The 19,169-nt window shown below is 44.7% G+C and overlaps 1 protein-coding gene across 9 annotated transcripts in view; it reads left to right on the forward strand.

The window, feature by feature from the left end:
• Mast4 (microtubule associated serine/threonine kinase family member 4) overlaps positions 1 to 16,881 on the forward strand; it is a 602,193-nt gene extending 585,312 nt beyond the window's left edge. For all 9 annotated transcript variants that reach the window (XM_070031269.1, XM_070031266.1, XM_070031264.1 and 6 more), the window contains 4 exons: positions 253 to 375; positions 7,580 to 7,716; positions 10,062 to 10,243; positions 10,543 to 16,881. In XM_070031269.1, coding sequence (XP_069887370.1) covers positions 253 to 375; positions 7,580 to 7,716; positions 10,062 to 10,243; positions 10,543 to 14,375 — 4,275 coding nt within the window. In that variant the 3' untranslated portion in view covers positions 14,376 to 16,881. The remainder of the gene's footprint in view (positions 1 to 252; positions 376 to 7,579; positions 7,717 to 10,061; positions 10,244 to 10,542) is intronic.
• The last annotated feature ends 2,288 nt before the right edge of the window (positions 16,882 to 19,169 follow it).

Genomic DNA, 19,169 nt, shown 5'->3' on the forward strand with positions numbered 1-19,169 from the left:
ATAGGCAGACAACATTCTTTCATTCTCTTTTTCATTTCTTATTCCACTATTTTTTCCAAAGTTCACTAGGCTTTTTCTTTTTAATGGCAACATAGGAATTATCCTATTTAGAACAGGAGAATAGGAATAGGCATCATGACTTTGATTTCCCGTCACGAACAGGATTGATTACAAGTAGGTCAGGGTAGTCTGATGGAAGAAACAGTTGTCATCATTGTGCTTACAAATATATACTCTCCTTTTGGAATTTAGAACGTAGAAGAAGGAAGTCCAGCATGCCAGGCAGGACTGAAGGCTGGGGATCTGATCACGCACATCAACGGAGAGCCCGTGCATGGACTTGTCCACACGGAAGTTATAGAGCTCCTATTGAAGGTACTGTCTTCTTTATATCATGGACATGCAGAAAAGGCAGGTATCCCTGAAGGATTAGTACCAAGAGGTCATTTTCTCTAAGGCTTCCCCCTGTGGTCGGTCAGTCTCACCACTGAAAAGAGAGTCACTAATATGAGGTTTCACATAAAAGCAAAACTACTGTGAATTCTCAAGTATTACATAGTGAAAGAATGTCTTTATACCTGCACACTCATTCCCTAATTTAATTTTGCTTCTTATTCTAAGTTGTGTATAGTAAGAACTCTCTTTGTTTATATATCCCACAGTAGAATTTATTTTGGATTCACCTGTCCTAAAGATGGCTTTCTTCAGGAATTTTTTTTTAGGTCTGACTATCATAAAATTCAAGTATGAGGTCAGATCTAAATTCATTCCAAGAGTTGGTGTTCCTTTAAAGACAGAACTATAAATATATACACAGGTGCTGTAAGTGATTTAAAAAAATAAGTACAAGGAAGGGAATTAATTCCTACTTACAAGGAAAGCTAAGTAGCTCCATGGAATCATATGACAGGGGCCATGAAAATAAATGGAGAGAGACAGGAATATTTCCCTTCTTTCAGAGAGATCTGTTGAGATGCTTGCTTTGCTGACTCCAGAATATATAAAGTCATCCATCCAAGTATGGTTGAATTTGATTTTAAACATTCTCAGGAAAACATTGACTTTTCTGTGATAGGAAAGACAGTCTTTACTACCCATGGGTTTGTGAATAGGTTTTACTTCTTGAGTGCTATACTAAGATTCTGTCAGGGATGGCAGCCAGAGAGATGCAAGCCTCATTGAATCCACAGCCCTCTTAAAGAGACAAAGCACGGATGTGCATTAACCTGTGTGGGGGCGTCACTGATGATCTTGAGCCCTCATTGTAGACATGACGGATGTGGGACTTAGGAGATGCTGGCTCATGAAGTACTGGACATGTATATGAGAGCAGAGTGAGCCCAGACCTGAAGAGAGGCATCCCAGGGAAGTGACACTGAGGTGGGACTGAAAATAAAATGAGGAATTTGAAGGCAATACAGGTAGTGAGTGCACAGAGCTTTTGAAACCAAGTGTCGTTAAATGACTTTTCTCTTCCTTTGTCATTTCCTAGTTCACATAATTGTTTTTCAAAAGATTTGGAGTCTGGCCTGGGTCCCAAAAGCAGAAGTGTATGTATCCTCTGAGATCTATTATAAGAGAGTTGTTGTTAATGATTAATTGACAGCATTGATGAGCCTTTCATCCTGAGCTCAGGGTCTGTGGGAATTTGGGACTCAAAGTTGAAGCATTAAAATGAACCATTAGGTTCTCCTTTGCTTGCTATCCCAAAAGTACCGTAAGAAGACAAGGTCCATGTGCCTATTTTTGTTGGGTCCCGATTCATGTCTGATTGCACGTGTCTTTGTTTAATAGCAATTGCCATAAGATGATTTGGGCTGGCCCATACTTGGGCCCTATGCCTTCTGTAGCTTCTCATCCCTGCGTGGATAAGAGCCAAGGTGTTCAGTTTCACTTAGCATCTGTCTTTGACAATGAGGTAGAGCAGCTCTCTCAGTTAAGTATCTAAGAAATGGGAAGCCCAGTAGGACTGCTGACTTTGCAATCCTTTGACTGTGGAAGGAAGAAATGCAAAAGCTCTTTCTTCTGGCTAGCTGCTTCCCTAACAGCTCTCGATCCTGCAATCCCTATCCTTTGGGGATAAGGGTTCAAGGAAAGTACTGAAGGTTTTTCTCTCACATTCAATGTGAAGCCTTTCCAGTTGGTAGAGACTTCCGGAGCAACAGACCAAAAGGAATTTACTGTCTCTAAAATGCTTCTTCACTCTGTCTAGGAACCTACTTTGACCCTTGTTGTCAGAGAATAAGTCTGTAGGCGGGCTTTTCTTAGCTGTCATTCATTCTACTGGAAATCAGCATCACTGATTTTTAAAACACTAAAAAGATTTCAGGTGGTACTATGTGCTTGGTTTCCGCATTCTTTATCATATGTATTATATGCAAAATAGCTCCTGCTACAGCATATGTTTACATCATGTCCTACATCTGCTCATTAAAGCAGAAGACAAAATACACAATAAACAACTCTACACTGAGGGAATATACACTTGTTTATTTTGCTGGGACGTCACGGAACACATTTTGTGCGACTTATTTTGTATCTTAATATGATTCTGGACTTTGAAACCTTCCCTTTCTGCTTCTATGAAATTCAAATGTGAATTTCCCTCTTAAAGACTTCTGGCCAGGTCTCTTAGCAGAATCAGATGGTGCTCTATGTAGCATCTTGCCTCCTCTGGCTGTAGCCAGATCACCGTGCACAGCCCGCAGGCTTCCTTGCTGGCTGCCTTCATGGTGTGTCCCTGCATCTGCTGTAGTATGGTGGCATGCAGCCCTGGCACCCTTGGAGGCCATGGTATGTTCTGTCACACATCCAAGCAGAGGATCCTGCCTCTGGTTCATAGAGAAAGCACTCAGAAGGAGTAGCTAGTGTAATGAAACAAAGAGGATACAAGGGATTTAATTATCTTCCCAGCGAACTGTGTAATCATGCAGCTCTCTTCCAAATTTAACCAACGATTCTTGAGCAAAGAGTATAAGAGTGACGGGTATCAACAGCGGGCTTAGCCTCGGGGTGGCAGCTCTATTCCCACGATGTCCTGCTCTACAGAAATGCATGCATCCTTTAAAAAAAGGCGGGAAAGTTGCCACATAGAGCTACATGTACACATTTAGAAACTCTAATATCTATTCTTTAGATTGTAAACATCGTAAGCATTTTCTGTCTCACGGATTCACACTGGGCTTCACTTTTCCTCACTGTCTCCAAGTAGACCTGTTATGGAAGCTCAGCCTTACACAGACAGAGAAACTTGTCCAGACTTTCAGCATCCTTGACCCATGGAATTATAGACACTGTGAATTATCTGGTCCACCTCCCCAGTAATGACACAAATCCTTTCACACAAGGAGTTAATCTCTTTCCTGCCACAAGGAGTTCACTACTTACATTTGACTTTTAGGTGGCATCAGTCTTTCTAAAAACATCAGAGATTGGCTGAAATCTTTCTCCACCATTTCCTTATTCACAGAGGCCATATGGACCCCGCCATATTCCCTGCCTGCCTGATAGCCTTCTTCTAGGCTTACCTACTGTAGTCCAGACTTTGCATTCACCCAGGTTGCTGTCTTAAGTATAGCACTATTTTACATTGCTAGGCCTAAGAGAAGCCCTAAACTTCATGAGCTTCTGCTTCAGAAGTATCCTTTCTGTGACTTCTTGGGAAATTCTAGATGCTGAAATGAGGACCACCAAAATAGCATCATACTCCCCGCCTTCCCAGCCCCCCCCCGTATGTGTAGTACTTATGGGAATACTGCAGGGTCACACAAAAATGACACATAAGAATAACAGCTAGTAAAGCCAGAGTACTTGGTACCTGTCAAGCTCTGTCATGGTTGACAAAAATAATCTTAGATCACCCTCGGTTAGATGCGATGAGGTAGATGCGATGAATGTACGGATATAAATGTTCTTGTTTAAAAAAGGAAACACAGAGAAAACTGAACAGGCACTCCAGCCTGTCTGCCAGGGAGCCAAAGATAATTTGCACTCCTGCAGTGCACTACTGCACAACATGCATCCGCCAATTTGCCAGTGTACCCTATAGTCTAATGCTCACAGTGGGAAATGGTGGCAATGCCAGACTCTAATCACAGCGTTCAACATAAGGATCAGCCTGTAAACATGGCAGACATTCAGAAGGAGGAAAGATGGCTGGCCACCAAGCTGCATAGGAATAGCATCAGAGAAATGGGGGCTATCTGTTCAGGGCTTTGATAGGTGCATGGAGATTCATCATATGAAAAGGTAGTATAGGAGAATCTATGTGCAGGAAAGGCCTGTTCCCCACCTGTGTTTTGCAGAGAAAGGCAAGGGCATTAGATCTACCAGTTGGCTCAAGACTAACTGTTAAGGTGACCCAGTCAGACTATGAGAGGAAATTGGATAGTGTAACTTCTGCTACTGGACTCAGTTCAGCCACCTTAAAATAATTTCCCTCCTACTGTAAACATTCTTGAAAAGAATTTAAGTAAAAGTGAATTAACTGAACATTGACTACTGTGCTGACTACATTTCTGTTGCTGTTGCTATTGTTTTAAAATAAGTTTTGCCATAAAGTGCTCATTTATCCAAGAGAAGTTAATTGAGTATAACCCTAGTCTGCAAACTATATTCATCCATACTCAGGTAGCACTTGCCAACTAGATCCACCAGGTGACAGGCTTCCCAAATAGCATTTTTTCCCCAATTATGTACCTCCCCCCCACTATTGTTTTCAATGTAATATTTGTACTCTACATTTTTTGTATGTTTCCCCCCCTAGAGAAATTATCGTTGGAGTATGTGCCTACGTCCAATGAATTATTCTCTGAAATAGCCATGTGTATGAACAGAAAGGAAACAGATTTGTATTGGGAAAGGGCAGTGAGTTGTTCTCAGGAAGTCCTGCTCCTCACTGAGAAGTGGTCACCCAGTTTTATAAAGTTTCTGTCTCCCTCATTTCTTCTTGGTGATCTGATACTCTGGACAGGCCTCCACCAGGAGCATTCCTGGCTTCTTCATCACCACTGGTGATAAGTATGAGCCAAGCACAGAAGAGATGTAGAGGATAAGGACATACCCCACCCATAAGGACTGGGTTTGGGAAGGAGAAGTATTGGAGGATGGGGTCAGGAGAGCCAGGCTTGGAATCTTCTTTCATTGGGATCTGTGACCTGTGATAAATAATGTTGAGGCTTTTGGTTCCATTGTACTTATTGTTATAGGACATCCCAGATAACTGTATGGCCTTGTGTGACCACTCAATGTAGGAATGTGAAAAAAATGAAGCAAAGCATCGTTAAGTGGTGAACTTCAGCCGTATCGGTTGTCCTTTCCCTTCATGAAAGGAAAACCTACCATTTTCCATCATGGCCCCACATAATTTGTGAAGAGAAGACCCCACCCCAAAGAACCTCCAGTAGTAAAACTTATATACTTAGTAGCTGAATTTTCTATTTAGAAAACAGACTATCAATCTCTACTACAAGAGTAAAGGTATACTTTCAAAGTGTTTATTTGCATATAGAATACATGAGTTACCTATTTAGAATGAAGAAGATAAAAATCTGTGTATTGGAATTCAAACTACATTTCTCTAAAATTTTAGGGAATGATAAAGGATAATAAAGACAATAAATACCATGACTAGTCAAAGGCAGAAACAAATCATTCTCTAAAGAAACATAGAAAACTAAAATAAGAGAATCTTAACCCATAAGGATTGAAAAATAGAAAATAATTACAGGTTAGGAATGTGGCTTAGTGGTAGAGTGCTTGCTAGCATCATGAAACCCTGGGTTCAATTCCTTAGTACCACGTAAACAGAAAAAGCAGGAAGTGGCACTATGGCTCAAGTAGTAGAGTGTTAACCTTGAGCAAAAGAAACTTAGGGACAGCATCCAGGCCCTGAATTCAAGCCCCAGGACTGGCAAAAAAGAGAAAAGAATTGCAGAAGGTAAATAGCTAAATAAGTTATGGCTCACCCAAGTGGAAGAATCTAGTATGTGGCCAATAACAATCTCACTCTTAGAGAATGTTCAATGATGAAAAATTAAATAATGTGAAATTAAGAAATAAATCTACAGAGTAATAATAAAACTATTTATAAAATATATAACTATACATGTATATTTATACATGTCTTAAAAAGTTGGGGGGGGTCAAGAGGAGGATATAACTTTAAAACTAATGGTAGAACACTTGTTTCGCATACACAAGACCCTGCGTTTATACTTCTATTTCTTTTCTTACTAAGCATGAGATACTTCCCAATTAGGGGAAGGGAAGAATAGATGTTATCATTACAATAGTTACTCCTTGTGTTTTCAACTGTACCCACAACCCTTCATTTCCTATAACTTGATACCATTCTTCAACCTCAGCTACTAGGTCCCTTCCAGGCAAAGGCCTTTGGAAAGGCCCTTTCCTTATAGTGCTTGTCATTGCAAGGTCATCAGAGCCCCCTCTGACTTTGTTTTTGTTGTTGTTGGTGGTGGTGGTTGTGGGGCCTGAACTCTGGGCCTGGGCACTGTCCCTCAACTCTTCAGTTCAAGGCTAGTGCTCTACCACTTGAGCCATAGCACCACTTCCGGCCTTTTTCTATTTACATGGTGCTGAGGAATCAAACCCAGGGCCTCATGCATGCAAGGCAAACACTCTACCATTGGCCATCTTCCCAGCACCCCACCCCCCCACCCCGGACTTTGAAAGAACATGTCTCTCCCCTGGTTATTATGAAATTCAAGAAATTGTGAAAGTCAGAGTAACTCACCACTTGCCCTTAGCACCCTTCACCTGGCTGCCAGCACCATACTTTACCTTATGCTTCACGGCTGCCCACCATGTCCCTTCCCAAAACTCAGGGAGGAGACACAGAACCAACCAGGAAGCAAGGAAATACCTTACTGTGTGCAGCCTGCGTAGAGAGATTTCCCACTGCCTGGCACATACTCTCTAGCTCTGCAGGCTGACAGGTTTTATGATAATAGGAAAAGAACCTTTTAAGAATCATTAAACATAAAAGTCTCATTCAGTTTTGCTGCTCTATGATTTCTAGGCCAAAGGAAAAACACAAAAACAGAGGGGGGAAAAAAAGAAGAAAAATATATCAACCAAGACTAGACAGCCACTGGGCACATTTCTACTTAATGCATATGAATGAAGCTAACCGTTATTTATAGAGGCCTTCCCATAAGGCCTTCCCTTACCACTTGGTGCTAAAGGTTTTACAAACTCTTCATTTGCTCCCTGGATGAGCACTGACAAATGAGATAGATAGAATTCAGCCCTCACCTTTAGCTAGTACAGGGGGAATATGGACTCATGAGGTTCAGCAGCCTGCTAAGGTCACAGAGCTCAAGTAGGAATTCAAACCAATGGCTCCAGGGCCCACCCTCTCTAAAGGCACTTCCTTTTAGCCAGCCATCCCATTTGAATTGTCAGGACTTCGGGGAGAGAAGGGTTATTTAGAAATAGAAGGACTTTTGGATAAATGCCCCTGTCTCTTTTGTCTTCCAATCTTTAACTCAGTTCAGATCTTGCTTTATTATAGCATTTCTCTTTAATACCACCTAACCTTTTTTTTTTCTTTTAATAGAGCGGAAATAAGGTGTCAATCACCACGACCCCATTTGAAAACACATCAATCAAAACAGGACCAGCCAGAAGAAACAGCTATAAGAGCCGGATGGTGAGACGGAGCAAGAAGTCTAAGAAGAAGGAAAGTCTAGAGAGGTTAGTTAAATGGATCTTCCCAAATTTGGTGTACACCTACCCATGTAGGAAAAAAAGTTGTTCCTTCACATACACTCTGACATAGAAGAGAGATCTATTTTACCGTGAGAAATTGCATGCCACAATTTACACATGCGTATACATTAAAGTTCATACTTGTTAATACCACTCTTTTTCATGGAAAAGTTATTGGGATATTTTATAGTACAAAGATTCTATCATATCTGATCACCTGTGAGTACCACAAAGAGCCCTTTGCTCATTTTTAAGCCTCTTAGACTTCATTTCAGTAGAGGTAGATTTCTGGAACTGGGCCATCAGGCAGTTTTTCATACATTATATCTGCATTGTAAATGTACTTTACTAATGTAAACATGGTTGTTTTGTAATGCCAGTCATACCAAAATAACTACATCCTTAAAGCTTCCAAATATAGACCTAGAAATAAAGGGGCTCTTTCTCAGTAACAAAAGCCCAGTGAGTTGACATAAACCTGGTGTATGGGGCACTACGTGTCTAACCGTGTTCCACGCAGAGGAAAGGGAGATGCATGCTTGTGCTCCAGGCAGGGATTTTTCTTGCCAGGTGGGTTTGGCTTGTGTGTGCTGTAACCTGTCTCCTTCACTCACTTGGACCTGGCATAGTCATCATATGGAGACTTTGAATAGAGATATAGAAAGATATATGTGGAAATGAGTGATCAGTTCTGGGAAAAACAAAGCTATATAAGAAGGAAAACAGAATTATACTTTCTATAGTCTAGCTGTGATGTGAAAATTAAACATGAGCTTTCTTTCTAAAACCATTTTTTTTTCCTTTGGTTGTGGGGCTTGAACCCTGGTCCTGGGAACTGTCTCTGACCTCTTCAGCTCAAGGCTAGTGCTCCACCACTTGAGCCACAGTGCCACTTTCGGTTTCCTGGTGGTTAATTGGTGTTAAGAGTCTCAGAGACTTTCTTGCCCAGGCTGGCTTTGAACCATGATCCTCTGATCTCAGCCTCCTGAGTAGCTACAATTACAGGCGTGAGCCACCAGTGCCCAGCCTAGAACCAAAATTTTTTGAGTCAACTATATTGGGAAGAATAGAAAAAAGGCCATAAGATGTTGTGAGTCAAAAGTGATTGTATAAGAATTTAATTCTCATCCTTCAGCATAGCAAATAAACAGGATTTCTATAGCCAAACAAATTTAAATATAGTAATGTAGGCATAGGATTTAGCAATATACAGACAAATGAGAGTAAAGAGGCAAAAGAATAGAAGGTAGTTTCCCATTCATTTCTCTGAGGGAGTAGAGAGAAAGTAAAGTGTTCCCACAAATTCTAGGCTCCTTCTACTCTTTTATATTGCACTTTATATTTTGGGTGTGCTTTAGGTTATAGAGAATAAGCTACTCTAGAAGGATAGAAGCATTACAATTTAGTGTTTAAGCTCACCTTGATAGCAAAGAGCTCCAGCTAGCCACATGTGCAGATAAGCCTGAGGCAGCTGTATTATTATTATTTTTTTAATCTTGCACTCACTGAGCTCTAAGAGCTCAATGTGTCTGTGGCACAGTGTCTGCTGTCTACTGATAGAGAAGGCCTCTGCTTTACCTTGCCTGGTGTCGTCCATGTAAACATAGCCTGCATTGTTGTTGGGAATATTCAAGAGCCCACAACGGAATGAGCATAGCAAACAGCCCTCCACAGATAAAGCCTCTGCCCAGTATCTCACCATTACAGGATTCTGTATCCAGACTAATGGTTTCATTTCTATGGATTTATTTGTATTATTCTTGATTAAATCATGCTGACATAGTTGCGGTATGCCCTAAGAAGTTTTCACACAAAGAAGACTCTTACCATAAACCTAATTAGTATGTTTTTAATTTATTTATACCTCTATTTTCCTAGATCTTCCTAAGTGTTTGGAATTTAATATACCTGCATGAATACTGTCCCACACTATTCCTCCTCCTCCTCCTCCTCCTCCTCCTTCTACTCCCCTCCTCCTCCTCTGGTAGTACTGAGGCTTGAACTCAGGGCCTGGGCACTGTCCCTGAGCCACAGCTCCACTTCCAGTTTTTTTGGTGGTTAATTAGAGGTAAGAGTCTCACAGTCTTTGTCAAGGCTGGCTTTGAATCTTGATCCTCAGATCTCAGCCTTTTTGAGTAGCTATGATTATAGGCGTGAGCCACCAGCACCCAGTTTGAACTGTTCCCTTCTCATTCATGAGGAAGTAGCCTCCTACTCTCTGCAGGCAGATGCCATCTGACACTCAGGCACTGAGTGAAGACACTATATCGTGGGCAGGCAGGAGAGGATCTGAAAGTAAACCTGATCTATTATTTCCTGTTTCACACTAGGAGGAGATCTCTTTTCAAAAAGCTAGCCAAGCAGCCCTCGCCTTTGCTCCACACCAGCCGCAGTTTCTCCTGCTTGAACCGGTCTCTGTCATCAGGAGAGAGTCTTCCCGGCTCCCCGACACATAGCCTGTCCCCTCGCTCTCCTACCCCTAGCTATCGCTCCACCCCTGACTTCCCATCCGGTGAGTGACCCCCCAGGTCTTGACACCCTAGTGTGTGGAGAGGAAGTGAAGTCATCCTTGATCCTTTCTGAGAAGCAGGCACTCAGGCCGGCCCGGGAAGGGAAGGCAGATGGCAGAGATGAACGGCAGGACGGGAGGGAGGACACAGATGGGGCTGTTCACTGACTATTGAAATAAGATTAGCATGAGGGGATTTACAGGAGAAGCATTCACTCCTCACCTTTACCCGACAGGCCTGGGGGGGGGGGATAAAGGAAGACGACCCTGGGTACTCACTGCCTTCTATCTTTCACCCACAGGTACAAATTCCTCCCAGAGCAGCTCCCCAAGTTCTAGCGCTCCCAACTCCCCAGCAGGGTCTGGGCACATCCGCCCAAGCACTCTCCACGGCCTGGCCCCCAAACTCAGTGGACAGCGGTACCGCTCTGGAAGACGGAAGTCGGCTGGCAGCATCCCATTGTCCCCACTGGCCAGGACACCCTCTCCCACCCCCCAGCCCACCTCCCCTCAGCGCTCACCATCCCCTCTGCTGGGACATTCACTGGGCAATGCCAAGATGGCACAAGCCTTTCCTGGCAAGATGCACTCTCCTCCCACCATCGTCAGGCACATCGTGAGGCCCAAGAGTGCCGAGCCCCCACGCTCCCCGCTGCTCAAGCGGGTGCAGTCTGAGGAGAAACTCTCCCCTTCCTACAGCAGTGACAAGAAGCACCTCTGCTCCCGCAAGCACAGCCTGGAGGTGACCCAGGAGGAGGTGCAGCGCGAGCAGTCCCAGCGGGAGATGACCCTGCAGAGCCTGGAGGAAAACGTGTGTGATGCGCCTTCGCTCAGCCGTGCCCGGCCTGTGGAACAGGGCTGCCTGAAACGCCCCGTGTCCCGGAAGTTGGGCCGGCAGGAATCTGTGGATGACCTAGACAGGGACAGACTGAAGGCCAAAGTGGTCGTGAAGAAACCAGATGGCCTCCCAGAGAAACAAGACCCCCATCAGAAAGCCCCCAGCCTCAACAGTGATTCAGAAAGTCATGCTCTCTTCAGGCTAGAGGAGAGAGAGAAGAAAAGCTACCCCAAACCATTAGAAAGGGCAGGTCATTTTGATAACAAAGCAGTGGAGGCCCCTTCTCTGGGCAGCCTGTTAAAAGATGCTCTTCACAAGCAGGCCAGCGTGCGGGCCAGCGAGGGGGTGACTCTAGATGGGACGGTGCCTGGCCACAGCCTGGCCCCTGGGGAGCATGGTCACGGTGCAGGTGACCTTAAACGGGCCTGTACCCCTACCACGCTCCAGGACGGGCTTTGTCATTCCCCTGAGAGGCCCGCCCCTGGGAAAGGGGAGAGCACAGAGAAGACCTCCCAGGCCAAGGAATTCATTCGAAATGACAAGTTAGACGGCAAGCTGGCCAATATTGATTACCTCCGAAAGAAAATGTCCCTCGACGACAAAGACGATAACCACTGCTCCATGCTCAAGCCAAAGATGACATCCAATACCCACGAATGCCCGGCGGGAAATCCAGTCCGGCCTGCAAATGGACATCAGGAGCCCGAGAGCCGGGCATATGTCAGCAGTGCTCATGTGGCTTCGATGAGTGGTGTGTCCTTTGTTCCCCTCAAAGCCTTAGCTGGCCGGGGGGATGGCGGAGCAGAGAAGCCAGGCTTGGCTGCCCCCGAGTCGCCGGTCAGGAAGAGCCCCTCTGAGTATAAGTTGGAAGGAAGGTCAGTTTCGTGCCTGAAGCCCATCGAGGGCACACTGGACATTGCTCTCCTATCTGGACCTCATGCTTCTAAGACACAGCTGCCTTCCCCAGAGCCTGCGCAGAGCCCCAGCCCAGGTGAAGACATGAAGCCCTCTGTGCCGCTGGCCCTCGCTAGCAGCAGTGGCAAAAAGGGTGACCCTGCCAGCTTAAAGATGAACAAGTCCTACCTGCTAGAGCCTCGGTTCCTCCCCCCTGCCCGGGGTCTCCAGAACTCACCAGCAGCCCCCTTGCCAGACTCAGACTTAAAACAAACCAGGAAAGTTGCCCATGCTGCTGCCAGAAGCTCGGTGACAGTTGTGGAGAGTCAGCCCCAGCAGCGGGAGGGGAGTCCCAAACACCAGGACCGGTCCACAGACATCAAGGTCATGGCTAGCCCAGGGCAGACCCTGCAGAGCACTGACCCGGCCAGGCCAGGCGTCCCCCTCCCACCCAAAGAGGTCCTCCCAAGAGAGAAGCCAAGCCCAAAAGAGCGGCCTGAGAGGGGGCCATCCACAGCCCGGAGTGAGCGTGCTATCATGAGGGCAGAGGTGCACCGAGAACCCTCAGTGGAGTTGTATCCTCCAGAGACAGCTAAAGCCAGTGACAGTTCCAAAACTCTGCCTTCGGGGGGAAGGACCCGCCCAGATGTCCACCTGCAGACTCAGGCCATGGAGAAAGCATGGGGGCCTTGTGCAATAACAAACTTGAAAGATGAGGGGAGGGCCCTGGCCAGAGAGGACCCCTCACCCTCAGCTGGGAGCCACTGTGAAAAAGAGGTGAGCAAGGGGAGACACGGCCTGAATCCCAAGCCTGAAGTCCCTCCTGCCCGCTGTGCTCCGGAGCCTCCAGGAACCGAAAAGCTCCCTGCGTTCATTCCTTTGCAGAAACAGAGTCCCAAGGAGCTAGAGAGGAAGGAACAGCCTCTTCAAAGGGTGATCAGTAGTGGCCCTCAACTTGTCCTGACCACCAAAGAGCTGCCCAGCCCGGCCGCGTGGCAGCACGGCAATAGCCCAATCCCTGCTTCCGCCAGGGAACCTGGGACCAAGCCCGCTCCTGTAGAACCCGGGCCCTGCCTCCAGGACTCCTCCAGGCCTGCTGCTGTGCACACTGACAGCAGCAACCACAAGCCCCGGCCCAGCCTTGACCCCAGCGCCCCCAAGCCCAAGCACCCAGACAGGCCCCTTTCATCCCAGAAGCCAAGCATTGGGGCTACAAAGGGCAAAGAGCCTGCCACGCAATCCCTGGGTGGCTCCAGCAGAGAGGAGAAAAGCACTAGCAAGTGTATGGATGTGTTTCTCGTTGTCCCAGCCACCCAGAGCAAAGCCAGTGATGCGGTGGGCCATGGAGAAGGGGGTCCTTCCAGCCCGCTGCACGTTGAAGAGGGTCCTCCTGAGGCCAGGCTGAAAGCCACCATTGGTGGACGGCCACTGGATACACAAGAGAAGCCAGTGCATTTGCCAAGGCAAGGACACCTAGAGTTCGGCGAGGCCGTAGACCAGAAACTTCCCGCTGCCAGTGAAAAGCAAAGCTTGTCTCCAAAGCACCCCAAACCATCCACTGTGAAAGACTGCCCCCCTCTGTGCAGACAGACAGAAAGAAGCCCCAATCAGCAGGTCACACCCACAGATAGGAAGCCAGAGGGCAAGAAATGCACAGAAGCACTTTATGTTCCAGCAGCTGACAACAAGCTGGAAGCCAGCCTTTCCCACGGGCACGGTGACACACGGGCTAAAGGCTCAGAGAGGCCAGTCGTGGGCGTGGGGAAGGGCTTCCCAGAGGCCAAGGGGAAAACGCCTGCTTCTCAGAAGCCACCAGCCGAGGCTAGTAAGTCTAGTAGCATGAAACGCTCAACTTCGGTCACTGGACAAAGTAGCCTCCGCCCCGCCACCCTCCCAGAGAAGACTCTGAGCTTCTCCTCCAGTTTCCCTGAGAACCGGCCAGGCACGTCAGAATCCACCACAGTCAGCACTGACCCCTCTCCTGCCAAGACCAAAGGGGTCACTCCTGAGACCGCAGGCCCCAGCCACAGAGACCACCGGAAGTCTCAGTCTGAGGAGGATGGAAAAACCCAGATGACCAAGAGTGACTCTTTGCCAACCTTCCGCCTCTCTGGCACTGCCCAAGAGTCTCACCACGCTGACCCACACGTGCCAGGTGGACCTGGCCATCGGCACAGGGCACTGTCAGTAACTGCCACCATGGGAGAAGCCAAAGGGAGAGAGCCTGCCTCGGCCCAGCCTCCCCTGGCCAGGAAACAGAACACAGGCAGGGAGGTGACCAAGGCACCCCCAGCCCCCAGCTTGGACCGCCCTCTCACCCTTTCCTCTGAGAAGGACTTTGTAGTGCGGCAGAGGCGAGGCAAAGAGAGTTTGCGTAGCAGCCCTCACAAAAAAGCCTCCTAACAGGACAGGGCTCTGGGGACCCAGCCCGAACCTGGAACTGAGTCTTGACCACCCATGAAAACCAGCACTGTGTGGGGATGTCCGCCAGGCAGAGCTTGGAGCCTCACGAAGCGGGAAGTGGAGGATAGAGACAGAAAGAGGAAACCTCCTTCCAGATGCCTTCCCAGGAGTAACCGGCGAAGCTTACCAGCTAGTGTTTGTGAGAAACGAGATAGTATACAGCACAGGTTGGTGAGGAGAGAGATTGTCTCTGTAAATACCTAGCAATGTGTTTGGTTTGGGATGTAGAGTCTATACCTTGCTGCTGCAATCGCATCATCGCCTACAACTTTTCTGAATTAAGATCTTTACCAATATCATGTCGTAGTAATGAAGTATAATGGTCAAAACTGGGTGTGTGTAAAACTATAGAGACATCCATATTCATACATGTACACATTCAGCTACATGTTTTGGTCTGTGGTTTAAGACTATTTCAAGGCTGTTTTTATAAGTAGAGTTCAAGATGAAAGAAAGCCCTAAACACAGTAGATTGTGAGTTTTTCATGTGTATTTTAAAGCAGAGTTTCTGATAGTACTGTATCTGGCTACCTATTTCCAGATCTAAAGCAAGAACTGCTCTGACTGCTGCATTTGCATTCCTCCATTAAGAATGGCCAGGGCAAATGGAGCTAGCCATTTACTTCACAGTCACCATAGTGGGTATTCTGGTCTTTGGGGCCAACTGTCCAAAGGGTCAGTTGTCTTTGTCTCTGAATTCCATGTTTGGTCTTCACATGAGGACGAGCAGGGACTAAACACACATCAGCTTTATTTCTGTTCTTTCTTTCTCTTCTTTTCAAGCTCTTACACTCAGGCCTCTCTGCTGTGAGTGGCAAGTCCAACCACGTTTTGTGGTTCTGCACTAGCCCTGTTCTGGAATAAAAATTGCTGGCTGCACACAACTCTGCTAGTACTTAGGTCAAGTGATATAAGCATCAGGCATTGGAAGAGGTTTTAAATTTGCTTTTTTTTTTTGAGGAAAAGAAAGGGGGGGAGGTGGATTTGGGCATCATAGCATATATACTAAAGAATAATCAGGACATCAGATACATTTTAAACATAGCTGGGGCCTTATGTTGTAGGTGAAACCTGCTGTTTTGAGCAAGTTTCCTGGGTTTCACATTCGTTTCTGATGCATCGAGTAGCTCTATACAGTTCATAACACGATCTCTTTATTTGTATGCAAAGAAAAAAATTCTGTACTAATAAAGAGCAGCATTTTTGTAACAAAGACTTAATGGAGCTATTTGGTGCTTGAATGTGACCATCCTTTTTTACTTTTTGCTAAGCCTTATTTAAATTTTGTATACCATGAAATGTGTAGAATTTGTCAAACCATTTTTAGTGCTGAGGGGTTTTTGATTTTTTTGTTGTTGTTGTCGTTGCGGTTTGGGGGGTGGCTTGTTTTGAATTGTAAGATGGCACTTGCTGACATAAGTACTAAGGCACTAAGAGACAATGCAGATAAGTATTTATTAGATGTTTGGGATCCTGGACAGGACTTTGGTTTTATAAGAGGAAAAAAATGACCAATAAATAACCAATCTAGCACCAACTCCCCTCTCCCCTTGGTGATGTCTTAGTATCTTTGTGCTATAAAGTTGTTTATATAAGCACAGCATCATCGTACAGCCCTGTGGATTATAAATCGTTTGGCAAGGCTGTAAACACTCCAAAAACAAAGACATTACTGACTTTGCAGTTGTCCTTCCTTGTAAAGTAAGTTGGCAATGGCAAAAAAATAATAATAATAAAGAAAAAAAAGAAAAAGAAAAAATGTCTTCTCTGCCCTTCTCTACCCCTACACAATTGTTAGTTATTCCCAAATTTTTAGCTCTTCCTCATCACTACACTGTGAAACTGTCAAAGAAACAAACATATTTTTTTCACAAGAAGTTAAAATGAGTTTCAAAAATGGTCTCAACACTTATGATACATATCTGTTTAGCAGTTGTCATAACCTAAGCTTTCAACACTAAAGACATCACGGCAGGTCTATCCAGGAGATAGTTCATGGTTTACAACCTTGTTTATTTTCTTTTCTTTCCACTGTCCAGTTTTCTTTGAAGCACAACTAGCTGCTTGTTTACAAAGGATATTTTTATGTATATTTTGTATAGTGTACTATCATTTTTTGCCAAATATGTTTTTTGCATTTTGGATGAGTAAAGAGTACTTAAGGTTGCATTCATGTGATACCTGTTTGTTGTTGTGAGACTCTCCAATCAGCTGGTTAGAAGTTCTGTGTTTGGTTTGCTCAGTCTCTTTGTGGTTGTTAAGATGTGCTCCTCGGTAAGTGCTCCCAGCTGTAGACTTACCAGCTTAAAAGTTTGTTAGGATCTGTGCAATAAAGTGTTTGCAGTCTTATTTTCTCTAAGAAATCCCCTCCCCCATGGATGTCATAATTGTTGTATACTGAACAAATATTTATACTTATGCAGTTGCATAATATTGAATAAAATTTAGCATGAAAAGATGGCTATGTGTTTTTCAAATACATATCACCTCAGAAATATTAACAATTATTATTCTTTAACACAGAGGGTGGGTTTTAAAGAATTGGTTTTTGGTGAATGGAATGTTTTACCTTTTTTTCTTTAGGCCTACACAAGTAGTTTGTCCTCTCCTCTTTCTCCTCCTCCTTCTTTTTCTTCTCCTCCTCCTCTTCCTCCTCCTTCTTGTTTTAATAAAAATTCATTCGTGTGGAAGCTAACCAAAGTACTCCCAATAACCTGATACCTTTTACTAGGCCTCTATCTAATAGGCCTCTATCTAACACTGAGCTCCAGTGTTCCTTCATTGCTTGCGTTAAGAAACCAAAACTTAGAAAAGAGAGATTAAGAGACTAACCCTGCTGGTTGGCAAGACTAGGACTTGAACTTCTGCAATCTGACTGGCCAGCCCACACACTTACCATCAATCACTAGCCACAACTCCCTTTTTCTCTTACACTGCACAATCATAAGTTACAAGAGGAAAGAGGACAGAATCATGATACATAATACAGTTCTCACTGCATAATCAGTTCTCACTGATTAGAGAGCAACTCTGCTGAATGTCTCATTTTAAAACAGCAATTATGGAAGTGATCATTTTATTGGTACTTAATAAGCTAAACTACATCTAAGGGCCAATATTAACGGAAATAACTGTTTATACAACTTCAGAATGAATACATACCCTTTAGTGAAACAAAAGTTTAAACTTTCAGAAGAACCTACTTTGATCCAGACTGGGCAAAACCCACATACGTCACTAAAGAGCAGACACGGACAATCACATTCCTGTTAGTTTGGTCATTGGGATATAATGTCTTGGGCCATGTTTTTACATGTGGCTACTTCAGTTTACTTTAATGAAACTGTAGTTAAATGCATTTGAAATTCTAGTATTTCTCAAACAGACTCTGAGGGCAAAATCTTTTCTTAAACCCATGGCATTGTTTTTAGTAGACCACTAACAATGTAAGTAATAAGGAGATGCAATTAATGGAAATTACAGATTCTCTCCTGCAGTAAGAATAGGAGTTGGTGGGGTTACGGGTTCAAGAGGATCAGAGAATTTATGAGCTGGATATAGGTATTAAATGAGGAAATTGCTTCCAAAATTGAGTTGACACCAACCTCCTACACATGTGGGACAATTACACTGGGCACACAACAACCAAGCCCTTGTAAGAGGAAAATGGTTGATGACTTGAGATGTAGCAACCTATCTGTCCTTAAGCATGCACTAGAATTACATGAAAATCTTGCACATTCTGATCAGAAGAGCCGGGTCCCACTGAAAATCCTGAGAATCTAATAAGCTCTTTATTAAGTCAGATGCTGCCTGCCTGATCACACCAAGAAATAAGAATCTGAAGACTGGGTACTCAGGCATCTGCAATGTTAACAAACCACTTCTCAGGCAGCTGCAATGTGCAGTCACAGTTGAAAAGCAAAGAAGAAAAATTCTACCCACAGTTTGACACTTTGCTTACCTCACTCCCCCACCTCCGTGTGAGAAATTCCAGAGCATTTTTACTTCTCATATAAATGGTGGGTCATTACCTCAACCTTGAAGACCCTTCCTACCCACAGTGTGGTCCTCGCATGAGGAACATCCATATCACATAGTAGTGTACTAGAAATGCAAACTTCCACTCACCCAGACCTGTGATTTTTTTCCTGCATTTTAACAAGACGGTCTAGTTGTTTGCCCATTAAAGTTTGAGAAACTTGGTTAGAAAACTTCCTTCAAGATAGTTGTTTTGGTTATTTATTAAACACACAAGTTTCCTGGGCCTATCACTGATCCAGTGACCCAAAGATTCCAGGAGAGGCCTTGGAAACAGTTTATCATCAATGTGTGGGAAGAGCAGGTTGTTCTCATAAGAGAGTCACAAGCAATTCTGGTCTAAGTTCTGTGCATCCTCTATGCTCAAACTGCTATAGATAAAGCATCATCTCCTATTTCTTGAACTTCTTGACCATAAAAAATTCAACGCTAAAAGGCATTGAAACTATAAGGAAGAAAGAACTTAAATACACATTGTCTGCCTAACCTGTATGTTTAGCCTGGGCTCTATGCTTTTTATCTGCCATCTTATTTGAGCCTCCACATAATCTTCAAAGCGTGTGGTAGTGTCCCTATGTTTCAGATGAGGAAACAGCTCCACACAGCTACATCGTTTGCTTAAGAACACTAAAGAGAGTTTGGATTCGAATTCAGATTTTCTGGTTCTAAAGTTCTAGGCTATTCTAAACACCA

Source organism: Dipodomys merriami, unplaced genomic scaffold (genome assembly GCF_024711535.1).
Source record: "Dipodomys merriami isolate MVZ:Mamm:240054 unplaced genomic scaffold, mDipMer1.0.p SCAF_20, whole genome shotgun sequence".
Classification (NCBI taxonomy): domain Eukaryota; kingdom Metazoa; phylum Chordata; class Mammalia; order Rodentia; family Heteromyidae; genus Dipodomys; species Dipodomys merriami.